Source organism: Lepus europaeus, chromosome 17, assembly GCF_033115175.1.
Source record: "Lepus europaeus isolate LE1 chromosome 17, mLepTim1.pri, whole genome shotgun sequence".
Lineage (NCBI taxonomy): Eukaryota > Metazoa > Chordata > Mammalia > Lagomorpha > Leporidae > Lepus > Lepus europaeus.
This window is the reverse complement of record NC_084843.1, coordinates 13,225,164-13,239,528: the sequence shown is the minus strand read 5'-3', so window position 1 is coordinate 13,239,528 and position 14,365 is coordinate 13,225,164. Positions and strand designations below refer to the sequence as shown.

Here is a 14,365-nt window from a genome sequence, read left to right as displayed (position 1 = left end):
AATGGTGACCGGAGCTGACCAAATCCACCTCCAGCTGAGACCCATGTTGGAGAGAGTGATTTTTTTGTCAAGTTCCCCCAAAAGTCGACAGTCCCAGTTCTACTCACTAACATGTTTCAAAGGCACAGATTCTCCATCTCCAATCACAAAAAAGCAGGACTTTTCCATTTTGGGTTTTTTTTCTCCCCTACACTGGAAACAGTGATTAAAACTTAAGAGACCAGTTAGAGGTCATGCAATGATAAAATCAATTTCACTTTTAATTCAAAACCTGAAAGGCAATTAGATTTTTTTTTTCTTTCCCGCAAATGTTTGACTGGTCTGACCAACCAGGAGACATCAAAATGTCTTCTTTTATCAGTTGCCCGTTGGTGTTCAGTTAATGGCCTGAACTGGATGAACTGCTGCAAAAGTCACACGTATTTAGAGATACCAGAGGTCCAGCAATTAAATGCAGATTAAAATAAAAAGACATTTTCCCACTGAAATGGAAGCCCCATAACTGCTATGTGGGTTTTTGTTTTTTAAAATTCTTCTAGGGCAGAACGTGACCTATTTTCACTCCCTAACAAAAACGCAAGCACAGTGCCTGTCTGGTAGTTAAAAATGAAATCTAAAAGAGCATGATGGGGCTCACAGCGGGGGCAATCCAGGAGGAAGAGGAGTGTGATGCTTGGGCGCGGTGTCACCTGGGCCAGTCTCCAGCACCGGCGGCTTGAAATGCCCAAGACCATTCAAAATCTGTAAACAAAACTTACACTGAAGACTAACATAGCTTAGGCTGGTGTTCAGAGAGGCTGATTTCCAGCATTTATTTTGAAACATGACTTTTTTTGGACATTTGACATGAAAAACATTACTACACTTTCCAACGATTTAAGACTTTTTGCTTGGGGTCAGCATTTGGCACAGTGGTGTGGCAGGTTAAGCCTCTGCCTGAGAGGCACCAGTTTGATTCCTGGCTGCTCCACTTCCAACCCTGCTCGCTGCTAATGCACCTGGGAAAGCAGTGGAAGATGGCCCAAGTACCTGGGCCCCTGCACCCATGTGGGTGACACAGAAGGAGCTCCTGGCTTCGGCCTGCTCCAGCTCTGGCTGTTTGCGGCCCTTTGGGGAGTGAACCAGCAGGTGGAAGATCTCTACCTCTCCTTCTCTATCTGTAACTCTTTCAAATAAAAAAATCTTAAATAAATAAATATAAAAGATACTACTTGGGATGCCCACATCCCATATCAGATGGGTTCAAGTCCCAGCTCCTCTGTTTCCAATCCAGCTTCCTTCTGGTGTGCACCTTGGGAGACACCAAGTGATGGCTCCAGTACTTGGGCCCCTGCCGCCCATATGGGAGACCTAGTCTGAATTCCAAGCTCCTGGCTTCAGCCTAGTCCAAACTTGGTTATTGCAGGCATTGGGAAACGAACCAGTGGATGGAAGCTTTCTCTGTCTACCTCTGCCACTCTCTTTCAAATCAATAAGCAATTTTAAAATGTAAAGAAAATGCAACTTGAAATCCGTTAAGAATTTCATGGCAAAAATTAAAAAAAAAAAAAAAAGACTTTTGCTAACTCAGACTGACTCTCTGTTTCAGAACTCCGTGTTACTGGGTAACATCTTCCCTTGACAAGAGCCTCTTAATGCTGAGGTTAGGGTTCAGAAGGGAATGAAAAAGGAAGCGATGATACTCCCTATGGCATGCAGGGTTGGAGGGACAGGCTATGAGGTTCGCAGGATCAAGGAGTCATTTACCTGCTGAATCACTGCTTTCTCTAGGAGAAATCTTATCTTTCTCTCCTCCCCTCCCTAAGTACTTCACACACAAATGCAGCATGCTACAGCTCAAAACACGTGAGCTTTGGAGACACAATAAGAAGAGTTCAAATGCAATCTGGGGGCAAGACTCTATCCAGGCCTCTCACATGGGAGGCTGGGACCCAACCACTAGAGCTGTCACTGCCGCCTCCCAAGGTCTCCATTAGCAGGAGGCTGGAGTGAGGAGTGGAGCCAGGCCCTCCTGTGTTAACTGCCAGGCTAAATGCCGCTCCCCTGGCCACCCAGGGCGTTTGAGGAGTGAACCAGGGAATGGGAACTCGCTGGCTGCTCACCCTCCCTGCTTCTCTTCTCTACCTCTTGAATGCATGCATGCATACATGAATATTTAAAAAACGCAATCTGACCCAACTGTTAGGTGTATAGTTATGGACATGTTGTTTATGTCAGCGGGCCTCCTCTTCCTCATCTGTAAATGGGGATAGGTCGAGTCTATAGGTTTGGGAGAAATAACACAACACAGGAGAGTACTTGGCTTAATAAATGCTGGTGAAGGGCTGGTGCTGTGGCATACCGGGTTAAGCCGCCAACTGTGGTGCCGGCATCCCATATGGGTGCTGGTTTGAGTCCCCACTGCTCCACTTCCGATCCAGCTCTCTGCTATGGCCTGGGAAAGCAGTGGAAGACAGTCCAAGTTCTTGGGCCCCTGTACCTGTGTAGGAGACCCAGAGGAAGCTCCTGGCTCCTGGCTTCGGATTGGCGCAGCTCCGGCCATTGTAGCTAATTGGGGAGTGAACCAGCAGATGGAAAACCGCTCTCTCTCCTCTCTCTGCCTCTCCTTCTCTCTCTGTGTAACTCTGACTTTCAAATAAATAAATAAATCTTTAAAAAGATAAATGCTAGTGAAATATAGTTGTAGCAGCAAAGCATCATGGAAACAAAGTCCAAAATTCTCAGGCCTCAAACTGGAAGCCGGTTCCATTAGGCAGAGCATCCAATTATAATCAACATATTGTATCTCCTGCCTGCAGTAATTTCAGCATATTTCTCTTGAATTGATATTATTTTTACCATAAATAGTATACTGACAAAAAGCCACACACATTATAAAATCTGTTAGGCTTTACCCTTCAAAATATTTTTCCCAATTTATTTTACCTCTATCAGTCAAGAACACCAGACTAAGGCATTCTGTAGGTAACAGAGTTAACGTGCTTTTTCAGGGACCCTGCAGAGGATTAACATGGACGAGGAATTCCCCCACACCTAGGTATACTGGGTTTTCTTATTTTCTGTTCAGCTTATGTTTATGAAATACTAATTTCCTAGTTACTCATTAATCAGGGAGCCAGAATGTGCAAATGCGGGACCAGCCAGCGCACAGGAATGGGAGCACAGAGGCATGGCGCCACGAGTGTCCACGTGACTCTAGTACGCGGTGCTCCAGCGCGTGTGCTTTGGAGGCATGTCCAATTTCTGTGTCACGGTAAAAACGTCTCTATACACCTGCCAAGGTGACACACGGAGGACCATTTCCAAAATTCAAATCTACTTTCAAAACCCAAGTCACCTGGAAAGGTGTGGAACACCTAGTGACTTTTCTGATGCTGATTCTCTCAGAACCAGCACAGGGGCTCTGCAGAAGCCCCCCCTTCTCATTCCCTGTGTACAGCACGCTTCCTCCATGACAGGTGTCTCGACCTCAAACACAGCACTAGTGACAGGGCCGGCACGGGTGTGATGACCCCTAAGAGTACAGCTCTGAAAGAGAAGACCTATTTTGATTTGACTTGTAAGTTCTGATAATGGATTTCGAAAACTGTTGCCTGTTTCTGGGTCTGTATGGATTGCACAGTCACTCTATGCTGACAGACACGCTGCAGGCGGAACACATGGGCTCGCGCCTCATTCCTTATCCTAAAGGTGAGCATCCTCACCAGGCGAGCACAGCTGGTGGGAACTCAAGAGGGAGCTGAGGGGGATATCGGACAGTGAGCAACCTACCTGCCTGTTGAGAACAGAAGAAACACAACAAAACCCAGACCAGCTAAGTGCCTTGTCGGAGGCCACCCGGCCCACTCAGTAACAAAGGCGTCCAGTCCTTAACTTCCAGCTCCATTCCCAGGTCACAGAGCTAACATCAGATAGGGAGGGCACTCGCTGAAATATTTTTTCTGCATTTTCTAACTCACATGACACCTACCCTTCACGGACAAGTGAGGGAACCGAGTTCCAGATGATTCTCTGAGACCTCGGGCGAGTTACGGAAACAGCACACCCAGGACTGCACCCCGGGCGCTGCCGGCTGCCCATGCGGATGCACAGAGGGAACCGACCGCAGGTCTCCACGCTACTCCCCGCTCCCTTCTACGGCTGCTGTAGCTGGAAACACAGCCACTCTTGGTTTCCTGACCTGTGCAACACTTGCCCAGCCCACTTCCAGCTGTGACAGTGGTCTGAAAGCAACAAGGTAGCTTCCTTTAAAAATCCCGTACTTTAGGATTTTTCCCTCTTTCATGCTGACCACCCCGCCTCCCCCATTGATTAGCTTGCTACAGGAGTCTTGCTGTGTCTTAACATTATCAGATTAATCCAGATGAGCTGGAAGGGGGCGTAACAGCAGATACCCAGTGTGCACGGTTCCTCTGCTCAGCCAATTCCTACCCTTTGCAGCATGCAGGCAGGTTATGGGCATCATTCCCATCTGAATTATAACTGATCAGAATCAGTGAAGTTCAAGTGCACTGAGATTTACCACACCATGACTAAACAGTACATATTTACTAGAAAAATAGTAACAAATATTTTGTAAAGCTATTACCAATAATAGACACAGAACAAATTAGGCCTCCTGAAGCCCTGATTATCTTTTCCTTTCTTTTTCTTAAAAAAACAAAAAAAAATTATGCTCTTGACAAGAAAGTTAATTTTAATGAATCCTTGTAATTAAGTATTCAAAATGTCTCTTGCTTTCTTATGGGTCTGTAGGAAATCAATCAGTATGTCTCTGACATAATTTACCAGACATCTGAATTATTTCTAATATGCACATGTTGATTTTAGGAATTTATTGAAAGAAAAAGAAACTTTCCAGAGATATCCTGAAGTGACTTAATTTCCCCGATTAAGTGAAGATCTTACGCAGAAAACCGAAAACCCTTCTCACTAGCACAGCCAACTTCCCTGTCCCTCTGAGCAGCCAGGCCAAGCGTGGCTGGATCCCTCTTTTAGAACGGGGCATTCGGTTGTCCCTGGGGACTCCCTCTGGGCCAAGTTACAAAGGTGGAGGAAGGCACCCATGTGACTGAGCTGAACAGAAAGGACTCCTGGGCCCTGAGAAATGTTTTCAATAGCGAATCAGCCAGCACCTCTGGTTTCTCAGCTGGTCTGTGTGAGACTGTGGTGGCCGGGTGTCCTGGCCAATGGATTCCTGCTGCTTCATCCAGACTAAAAACGTGCCTCTTCATTCATTTGTTCAACAAGGACTTACTGAGAGCCTGTGGTGTGGCAGGAATTGTTCTAGGTGTTTTGAGACACACCCAGAGAACAAAGAAATTCCTACTGCACGGAGCTCAGGCTCCAGGAGAGGGAGGGAGGGAGAAAAGATAAAACATCTGGCACATCGAAGAGGCCAACCACTGTGGGGACAGGGGAATCAGAGACCTGGGAGGACAGGGTCAGGCATCTGAGCACCGAGGTGAGGGAGACGGGCGCGCTCTGCAGAGTCAAGGGTGGAATGGGACCTAGCGGTGCAGGTTAGGGCTGGGCAGGGTGTGTCAGCAGGGGCGGGGCACGGCAATGATGCAGAAACCACCGTGCCTAGCATTCTCTCGGGACCCTGACTCCTGCCGGCAGCCAATCGGGCCACCCATCCGGAACACCGTGGAGACTGCGCCACAGCGCCACAGATCAAAATACAGGTGTAACTGGTGGAGGGCAAACACTTCACTGTGTAACTGCTGATCTGACTCCCACTCACTCTGACAACTCCAGCCTGTGTGGAGAAACAGGTGGTTGCCTGCACCTTGAGGTTAATGTAACAGAGTGAACTTATTAGTGAAAGCCAGCCAGAGAGAGCCCAGAGGACGATCCCTTGTGCTTCTGATGGCTAGGCTGGCGTCAGGGGATCGTGATAAGGAATGTGAGCTTTGGCAGGTGACTTCATTCAATGACCCGCTGTCCAGCCATCACGAAGCTAGGCTCCCATAGGAATGCTGAGAGCCGATGCCTCCCCACCCCCACCCCCACACGTGCACAGAAGCCCGGGGCACTTGGGCGACCGTTGGGAAGGGTGCTCTTACCTGACTGTTAAGATGCAATACAGGGCATTAGCTGTACGAGCTAAGGGATGCCAAGAGCTAAATAATCAAGTGCTGGGTTGCGGAGTTTAAAAGTTAATACAGCAGCACACCGTGTTTGTGTTAGTGCTTTAAGTAGATAAATTAAATTGAAATGTGTCTCTTAAGCAGTCACTGAACAAGCACGATGAGAAATAAATTGAGCTTCACATCGGCCTTTATGGCATCTAACAACCGCGGCTGTCAACACACGGATCCTTTTCACTGTCAATTCAACACACATTTTGCAGACCTTGGGCCTGCAATTATTTCATTTCCTTTCTTGGAAATGTAATTTCCACTTACTTTTGGAGAATAAAAGGCAGACAAAAGGAGGAAGGAGTTGCAGTATTTTCTGATTAAGATTATCTGTGTAAAATGGTAAAGGAAAAAAAAATCTATACACATACACTGAAGCGCTTCTCAGAACCTAACTTGTCTCGGCCAAATTGCTTTTGTGTCTGGATATTGGTTCAAATGTAGCCAGACTGTTGATGTCAAATTAGGTGTTAAACAAATTTAATAGGGAAGCTGAAGAATGAATATAGATCATCTTTCTGTTAGCACTGTTCAAATGACTCCAGTCAAAAGAAAGGAAACACATGACTGCAGGGGAAAATGTGCTTTTAACCACAATGAAATTAGATAAAACTGTAAATCAGCAAAGAAGGCCATTCATTCCAAGAGGAAAAAAAAAAAAAACATTAATAGAGAAACGCAAGAAAGGAAAATACCACTTGGCAAAAACAGATCCAAATTGAATTTCAACTTCATTTGCCCAGGTTCCACCTTTTAAGCTAAGTCAGCTAGAGCTACCAAAAAAAAAAAAAAAAAAAAAAAAAAAAAAAAAAAAAAAAAGTCCTTTCTCTTCTGATAGAACAGGAAATCAGAGGTTCCATTAACCGTGATTACAACACTGGGCTGATCTGATTTGCCTCACGTCTTCCTTTCCTGTGACATAGTAGCTGACATCTGGCAGAGAACCAAAATCAAAGTGTAGACTAACGTCCAAAGGAGCCCGCCTTTGTTGTCAAACAAACTGACCCTCCGCCAGGTGCGTCTGAGACACTTGGACAAGGCGCGCCTGGGAAGCAAGTCTGCGGAGAGAACTCCTCCCTCAGTAAGGACTGGAAAACAGGGCTGCAAAAACTCAGAGCAGCCTCAGGAAGACCCAGGATCCGCCTCGGCTGCTTGTGGACCATTAAGAGGGACCACCTGGGCATCAAATCGCGAGAACCCGCCAGGGCACCTTCCGGGGCAGCCGAGGCATCGTCCAGGTCAAGTCTTTGGAGAGAAGAACCCGATAGGGGAACGAATTCTCCTCCTCGGCAGCGTGCTCTGGACCTGAAGATCCCGGAGCCAGGAGCCTGGAACCCCAGGTCGGCTCATCCAGAGAGAGAAGAATTACGTGCTGGCTGGCCCAAATCAAACTCTCTCCGAAGAGAAACAAACTGAAGAAAACACACGAGTTAGTCATTACAGAGTCGTCTACACACTACGTAGCAAAGAGCGTCGTTACTTACTGAAGTGTAACCTTGGAACGTGTGCATTCTTCCACCTTACGGGGCCCTCCACCTGCCTCAGGTGCCGGGGGGGACGGGCTGTGGAATTCTGCCTCCAGAGTTTTCTTGTTCAAGGCTGTTTTTGTTACACTGGATACAGAACCCAACACGGGCATGGATTTGGACTCTGAGGTGGCTAATATCCCGGTTGGACCTTAAAACCAAACACATACCTCAAGTTTAATAGCTGTGCGGTGCTCACAGACCTGGCACTGAAAAGCAGTCAGCTGACAGTCTCTCGGGAAGGGAAGAGGCCAGGCTTGTGCGCTTCGCTTTGTGTTTTCGAGAGCAGGCTGCGAAACGCCCCTACTGCAAAGCTGCTCGGCTTCGGTGGCGCTGCCGCCTCTCACGGCGCAAGGCCCACGCTGAGAAGCCGGGCAAATCCCTGGCCACGGTCCCCTCCCGGCCAGAGCCGCAGCCACAGCGGCCTCGTGAGGAGGCCTCTCTGCTCCCAGAGTGGGGCTGCGGACGGCCCTACTTGAACCGATTCGCCCCTCGAGGGTTAATTCTTCCCAAAACTCAGCTCTGCGTTTTTAAACCGAAAATGGAACAATGTCAAAAGGCTCTTTTTTAAAAGGCTCAGGAAGGCTTCTTGAGCATTAAACAGCTTTTATGAACATTTTCATTTTAATGTGAATGAGAAGTAAGTGGATTTATTTCCTCTTAAAATACAGACACAGGATTAGAAAAACCAAGTGGCGAAGAGTTTGGCTGTTTACCTTCTGGACTTCCCTGCTGTTTGGGACAGGATTTAAAAACCGTAATAGGCCTGTGACTGGAATTACTGGCACATCAACCTAAAGATTCTGGGCACTGGAGCGAAGCCCCCTCCTGAGGTTCCCGCTTCCCCCATCACCAGGTAGAAAAATAAATTCAATCTTTGGCAGTTTTTCTCAAAGTAAGATTCTGGTGCACCTTTCTTGAGATTTCAGAAGGAAGGCTAGCTGAATAATAACTGCTGAAGTGGAGCTGGAAGACAGCCCGCAAAGGTGCCACCAAGAAGTGCACAGAAGCTGGCGCCGCGGCTCAACAGGCTAATCCTCCGCCCTGCGGAGCCGGCACACCGGGTTCTAGTCCCGGTCTGGGCGTCGGATTCTGTTCCGGTTGCCCCTCTTCCAGGCCAGCTCTCTGCTGTGGCCCAGTTGTGCAGTGGAGGATGGCCCAAGTCCTTGGGCCCTGCACCCCATGGGAGACCAGGAGAAGCACCTGGCTCCTGCCTTCGGATCAGTGAGATGCGCCGGCTGCAGCGGCCATTGGAGGGTGAACCAACAGCAAAAGGAAGACCTTTCTCTCTGTCTCTGTCTCTCACTGTCCACTCTGCCTGTTAAAAAAAAAAAAGAAAAGAAAGAAGTGGACAGAGCTTGCAGGTCCCTTTGCCCTTAGACACGGCACATCGCTGGCTGAGGAGGACTGTCCTAGTGGCCACAGTGCACAATGCTGGGTGAGCCCTGCCTGTCCGTGTCCCACTCAGAAATTGTATCCTTACCTTTGGACGTGAATGTGTCTGACGTGTGACGACAGTGTAACAAGTCCACTCCAAAGCGAAGGCCTGACTTGGAAATTCTTTCTTAGAGGCACAGAGTGATTGCTCGGCCTCCTTGTTGGAAACCCTATGCCCTGACCCCACGGGGGAGACATGGAATCCCTGCTTGGGGCAAGCCCCAGCCCCCAGAGCCTGAGTGCCTGACTTCCTTAGTGTATTCCGTCTACACCGCCTGGATGGCCAGGCTCGTGACGTCACATCTTGGCTGTGAACTGGCCTTTTTCTCAGAGCCATGGGAAGGGGATGTGAGAAGACGGGAAGTCCCTGGATATCAGAATGAAGCTGAATTCAAGATGTGTTTCGGGTCAGACTGCTTCTGTCTCTGGGTAACCGCTCATAACATGGGGCAGCAGCAAGCAGTCTGGCCTTGTGGGAAGAAGCAAGACCTGTCTCTTACCACTGCCTGCTCTGCGCTGGGCACCAGGAGCTGGGCAAGAGCTCTTACTTTTGTCATAGATGAAAGACAGACAGAAAGAAAGGAATAAAGAAAGAGAGAGAGAGAGAGAGAGAGAGAGAGAGAGAGAGAAAGAGACAGAAAGAAAGAGACAGAGAGGGAGAGAGGGAGGGAGGAAGGAAGACGCACAATGTTGAAGCTCATGATTGGTGCGTCTTGTTTAGGTGCGTCTGTGTTCTCTGGGAGGCACTCTGCTCTCTGGGACATGTCCGTCAGGGAGGCCACACGGCCAGCTGAAGCAAAGGCGAACTCTGAGGCAAAGGGTACATCTGGGCAGGGGTGGCGACCTTACGCCACTTCCACTTTTGCCTTTGCTGTTGGGAAGCTCAGTGAACACCTCTGCAAGTCGCTCCCTGGGTACGGGTCTCCTCTGAACCCACCAGTGACAGTCCTGCTTCTCTATTCATTTGTTAATGGTTCAGGCTTTATTCAAATGATGCACAAATATTTCTGCATCAGTTGAATGAAATAAATAAAATGAAAGACCCTCCCGTGCCCATGAAATGCAATCCTTTCTCCACTCTTTGAAATATTCAAATATTCTAGTTCTCATATTCCAATTTTCTATTGGAAATTAACCCTGGAACAGTAAGGGCTGCTCATGCTTGACCAAACTTGAAGAATGTTCTAGAGGAACAGAAAGGTCAGGGCAAAACACCAAGAGTACTTGACAGCACTAAAATGGCCCCTATAAAAGTTGGTGGGTATTACACTGCTCCTGGTGCAAGGAATCATTAACTCAATTATCTGAGTGAATCTCCAAGTGAAAACTAAAGTTTGCCTATCAAAAACTCATCTGCAGCCGGTGCTGTGGCATTGCAGGTAAAGCTGCAGCCTGTAGCACCAGCATCCCATAACGGCACCAGTTCATGTCCCAGTTGCTGCTCCACTTCTGATCCAGCCCCCTGCTATGGCCTGGGAAAGCAGTAAAAGATGGCCCAAGTGCTTGGGCCCCTGCATCCATGTGGGAGACCAGGAAGAAGCTCCTGGCTTTGGCTGGCCCAGCACTGGCCATTGTGGTCATCTGGGGGAGTGAACCAGTAGATAGAAGACCGATCTTTCTGTTTCTTCCTCTCTCTCAATAAATGAATCTTAAAAAAAAAAACACAAAAAACAAAAAACAAAAAAAACAACAACAACAACAAAAAAACCTTCATGTTTAATTGTTCTGGCAACTTAAATTTAGTTAATGTGACTCAATATTTTGCAGATCTAAGTGGTTCCAGTGGACCATCTGGAGTGGACTGAGCCGAGTCAGAGAGATGGAGCCCATCAGCCATGGCGGCTGATGACTTCTGCTTCCGGGTAGCTGTGCGAGGCCAGCCTCCTACCTGGCCACAAGTGGAAACCCTCACAAGAGTGTCTGCTGAAGTGAATGAGAATTGAGGCTGCACAGAGCTGCACAGATTCTGAGGCTGAACATGCTCCTAAACATGGCACACACAGTGTGGCCTGCTCGGCGGGCACGTCGGTGCTTGGGCACAGCTGGAATTTCTCATCCACACGGCTCCCAGGCAGAGGTAATGAGCCGAGTGGGTGTGAAGGGTGAAGGCGATGTGTCTGCATCTGTCACTCCTAGCTGTGGGCCCCCCGTGGGCCAGGCACAGTGCTGGGGCACCTTCACAGGCTGCCTTGACCACAGTCCTGCGATCAGTCCCTTCTCCTCACTCATCGGATGGATGCAGTAAGTGAGCCATGGGGTGAGCGGCCGAGCTGGGATTCAGACTCAGGGGGTCTGGCTCAAGAGCCTGGACTCCAGGCTGCATTCCCCCCGAAGCCCACCCTGAATGTCCTCGCACAAGGGCACCCTGCGATCGAGGAACCGAATCTAGAAATGCCTGACCACCTACGAGTAAGGAGACGGCCCACGTACCGAGGGGCTCTGACGCCATGTCTATAAGTGCCTTTGCCCATCCAATACTTCTCATTCACACTAAAAACTGACATTTTCACAGGAATTTTTGAAAAGAGCACTTTGTGCTAAATAGGGACTTAGAGGAAGATGTTTCAGAGATGAAGAGCAGGAGTGCGGAGAATGGAAACCGGCTTACTACTGCTATCTGCTTCTGCCGTCACCTTCCTGCGACGCAAGATCCTCTCTAACTCAGTTTCACTGCTCTCGGGGTCAAGGGACTTTAAGCTTCTTGAGCTAGTAGATTTGTTAAGTGTCCCCTAAATGAAAACAAAACAAAAAACAAAAAGGTTAATGACAATACAATATACAAAAAAAAAAAATACAAAAATCAAACCACCAAGACATTACTAGAATTTGAATGGAAATACAAAATAAAAACAGATCGACTATATACATTTATTAATGTACACATCTTCAATGACACAGAGGGCGGGATATTTGAGGAAGACGCTGCGGAAGAAGTGGATGCCGGTTTTCGTTACCAGAAGAGCCGTACGAGAACACCTCTTGATGAGCTGACTTACGAAACAGCAGTGCGAAGGTACCTGCACGCTGAGGACCAAGACCGTGACGTGCGTTGACTGGGGAGGAGAGCACGGCTCTATTAAACTCACCTTCGAAGGCTATCTTGACGCAGCAGCTGTGAGCTGCTGGCATTGCAAGATGCGCAGCTGGTTCTTCAGACGGCGTGCACCTGGCGCACACCTGGTGACAATGGTGGGGTGGCTGCCAAGGAAAGCACAGGACGCTCTCCAGTGGCCAGGACAAAGAAGGGCTGCCCGGAACACAGCCTGACTTCAGTGTGAAAGAGGAAAGAGGTGCTCACACAGGGAAGCAGGCAAGGGCTGGGCACCTCACTTCCACGTTCCCAGCAGAGGGGACGGCAGATGTAGGCTTCAGGAACTAGAAGGTATGGGAGGAAGCGAGATGCCAAAATGTTGTGTTCCTGCAGAAATGGACTCCGCCAATCAAGAAGACGGAGGAAGACCCAGGCCAGTTTCCGGCCCTGGCTCCTCCAGGAAGCACGTGATGGTGGAGAGCTACGGTTTCCCATCTCTGCCACTACAAGGGTTTATGCACAGCATGGGGCTAGGGACATCTGTTACAGCTAAGGACAGATGCTCCAACACTCCAAGGCTTCCCTAACCAATCACTGTCCTCACCTGTGCCACAGGCTGAGGGGTGGAAAAGCCAGGACACACATTTTTGCTCAGAGGAAACAGGAACCTCCAGTTTGGCCCATGCCAGAGTCTGGAGGTGGCTCTTGTCCACCAAGGCTAACCAGCCTTTGTCAAGGCCGAACTCACTCCTGGGCCTGCCCCAAGCCTGCTCCCACCACCCTGCCAATTTCTTGAAGGATTCTGAGAATTCTACTGGTTAAACATGGACACCCATGTTTCTTCTTTAGCTTACCCAACAAAAAAAGTGACTCATAACTTACGATGGTTCCAACTCTCACATTATATAGATAATTATGTTATTTGATTTAGAAAAGCGTTTTCCCCAAGCTGTTAATGACAGGAAAAGCAGCCTGGGGGAACACACGGACCAGCAGGACTGAGAGCTCCCAGTGCTTTGCTGCTGGCTGTCCAAGCAAATGACCGGAGAAAGAATTGGGTAAGGCTCAGATTTTAATCTGGTGTGTGGTACTTTTGTCCCTGGAAGTGCCTCTTTTTGCCTTTCAATTACTGCAAAAATTGGTAAAAATATATTCAAAAGAAAATCATACCACGTGCAACAATATAGTGTTTTTTTTTAATAATTAAAAGATGAGACCTGGTTTACTTATCCTTAGTGTGACGGATCTGTGTCTACTCACCAAAGAGGCCAACAGCAAGGTGCTGAGGCTCACCTGACTGGGTCGAGGGACAGAACCGCAGCCACTAGACACATCTGGAAGAAGGTGCTAGAACAGCTAACTGCCTTATCATTCGTATTTGTGGTTTTTAAAAACTTCATGTCTCGTGTTTAAACAGACATTTGAAAAATTAGCAGTTGTCACTATTAAATAACTTAGGGGCTGGCACCATGGCATGGTGGTGTAGCTGCTGCCTGCAGTGCCAGCATCCCATGTGGGCGCCGGTTCAGGTTCCGGCTGCTCCTTTTCTGATCCAGCTCTCTGCTATGGCCTGGGAAGGCAGTGGAAGATGGCCCAAGTCCTTGGGCCCCTGCACCTTCGTGGGGGACCCAGAGGAGGCTCCCGGCTCCTGGCTTTGGATCAGCACAGCTCTGCCCGTTGCAGCCAGTTGGGGAGTGAGCCAGTGGATAGAAGACCCCTCTCTCTCTGCCTCTCCTTTTCTCTCTGTGTTACTCTTTCAAATAAATAAATAATTTTTTTTTTTAAAAAAGATAACTTACAAAACTACTGCTTGAATGTCAGGCACACACTGTGACTGTTGCAGTGACCGGAGTCAATTCAAGCCACAGGTGTGTGTGTGTGTGTTTGTGTGTGCGCGCACATATATACACACCACACATACATCTCCCAAAGACACCTGTCACTGGTGCATTTATCTTGCACAATATTCTTTAGTTCATGTAGAATACGATTCCTAATGTCTCATCACAGCTGATTACTGAAGGAATTCATTCTCCAGCTTTAACCTCTCAACCTAGAACTTCTCTCTCCATTTACTGACTGATACGGCTGGGTTCAGCAAGGACGTGAGTGAACTTTAAAAATGTTTACAATACAGAAGCTGTTACTGAGACGGGTCTCAGCGTGCGAGGCTGACATGGTGAAGAGTCCACTAGCTTGGCTGTCTATTTATATTAGACCCACAGAAT

The 14,365-nt window shown here is 48.3% G+C and overlaps 1 protein-coding gene across 2 annotated transcripts in view; it reads right to left on the bottom strand.

The window, feature by feature from the left end:
* The window catches only part of SHTN1 (shootin 1), a 101,298-nt gene that overhangs the window by 7,825 nt on the left and 79,108 nt on the right, over positions 1–14,365 (bottom strand). For both annotated transcript variants that reach the window (XR_009868369.1, XM_062215312.1), the window contains exons 15-16: positions 11,715–11,835; positions 7,628–7,820 (exon numbers count right to left, since the gene is read on the bottom strand). Coding sequence is in view for 1 of the 2 variants with exons in the window: in XM_062215312.1 (XP_062071296.1) it covers positions 7,628–7,820; positions 11,715–11,835 (314 nt within the window). In the remaining variant the exon portion in view is untranslated. The remainder of the gene's footprint in view (positions 1–7,627; positions 7,821–11,714; positions 11,836–14,365) is intronic.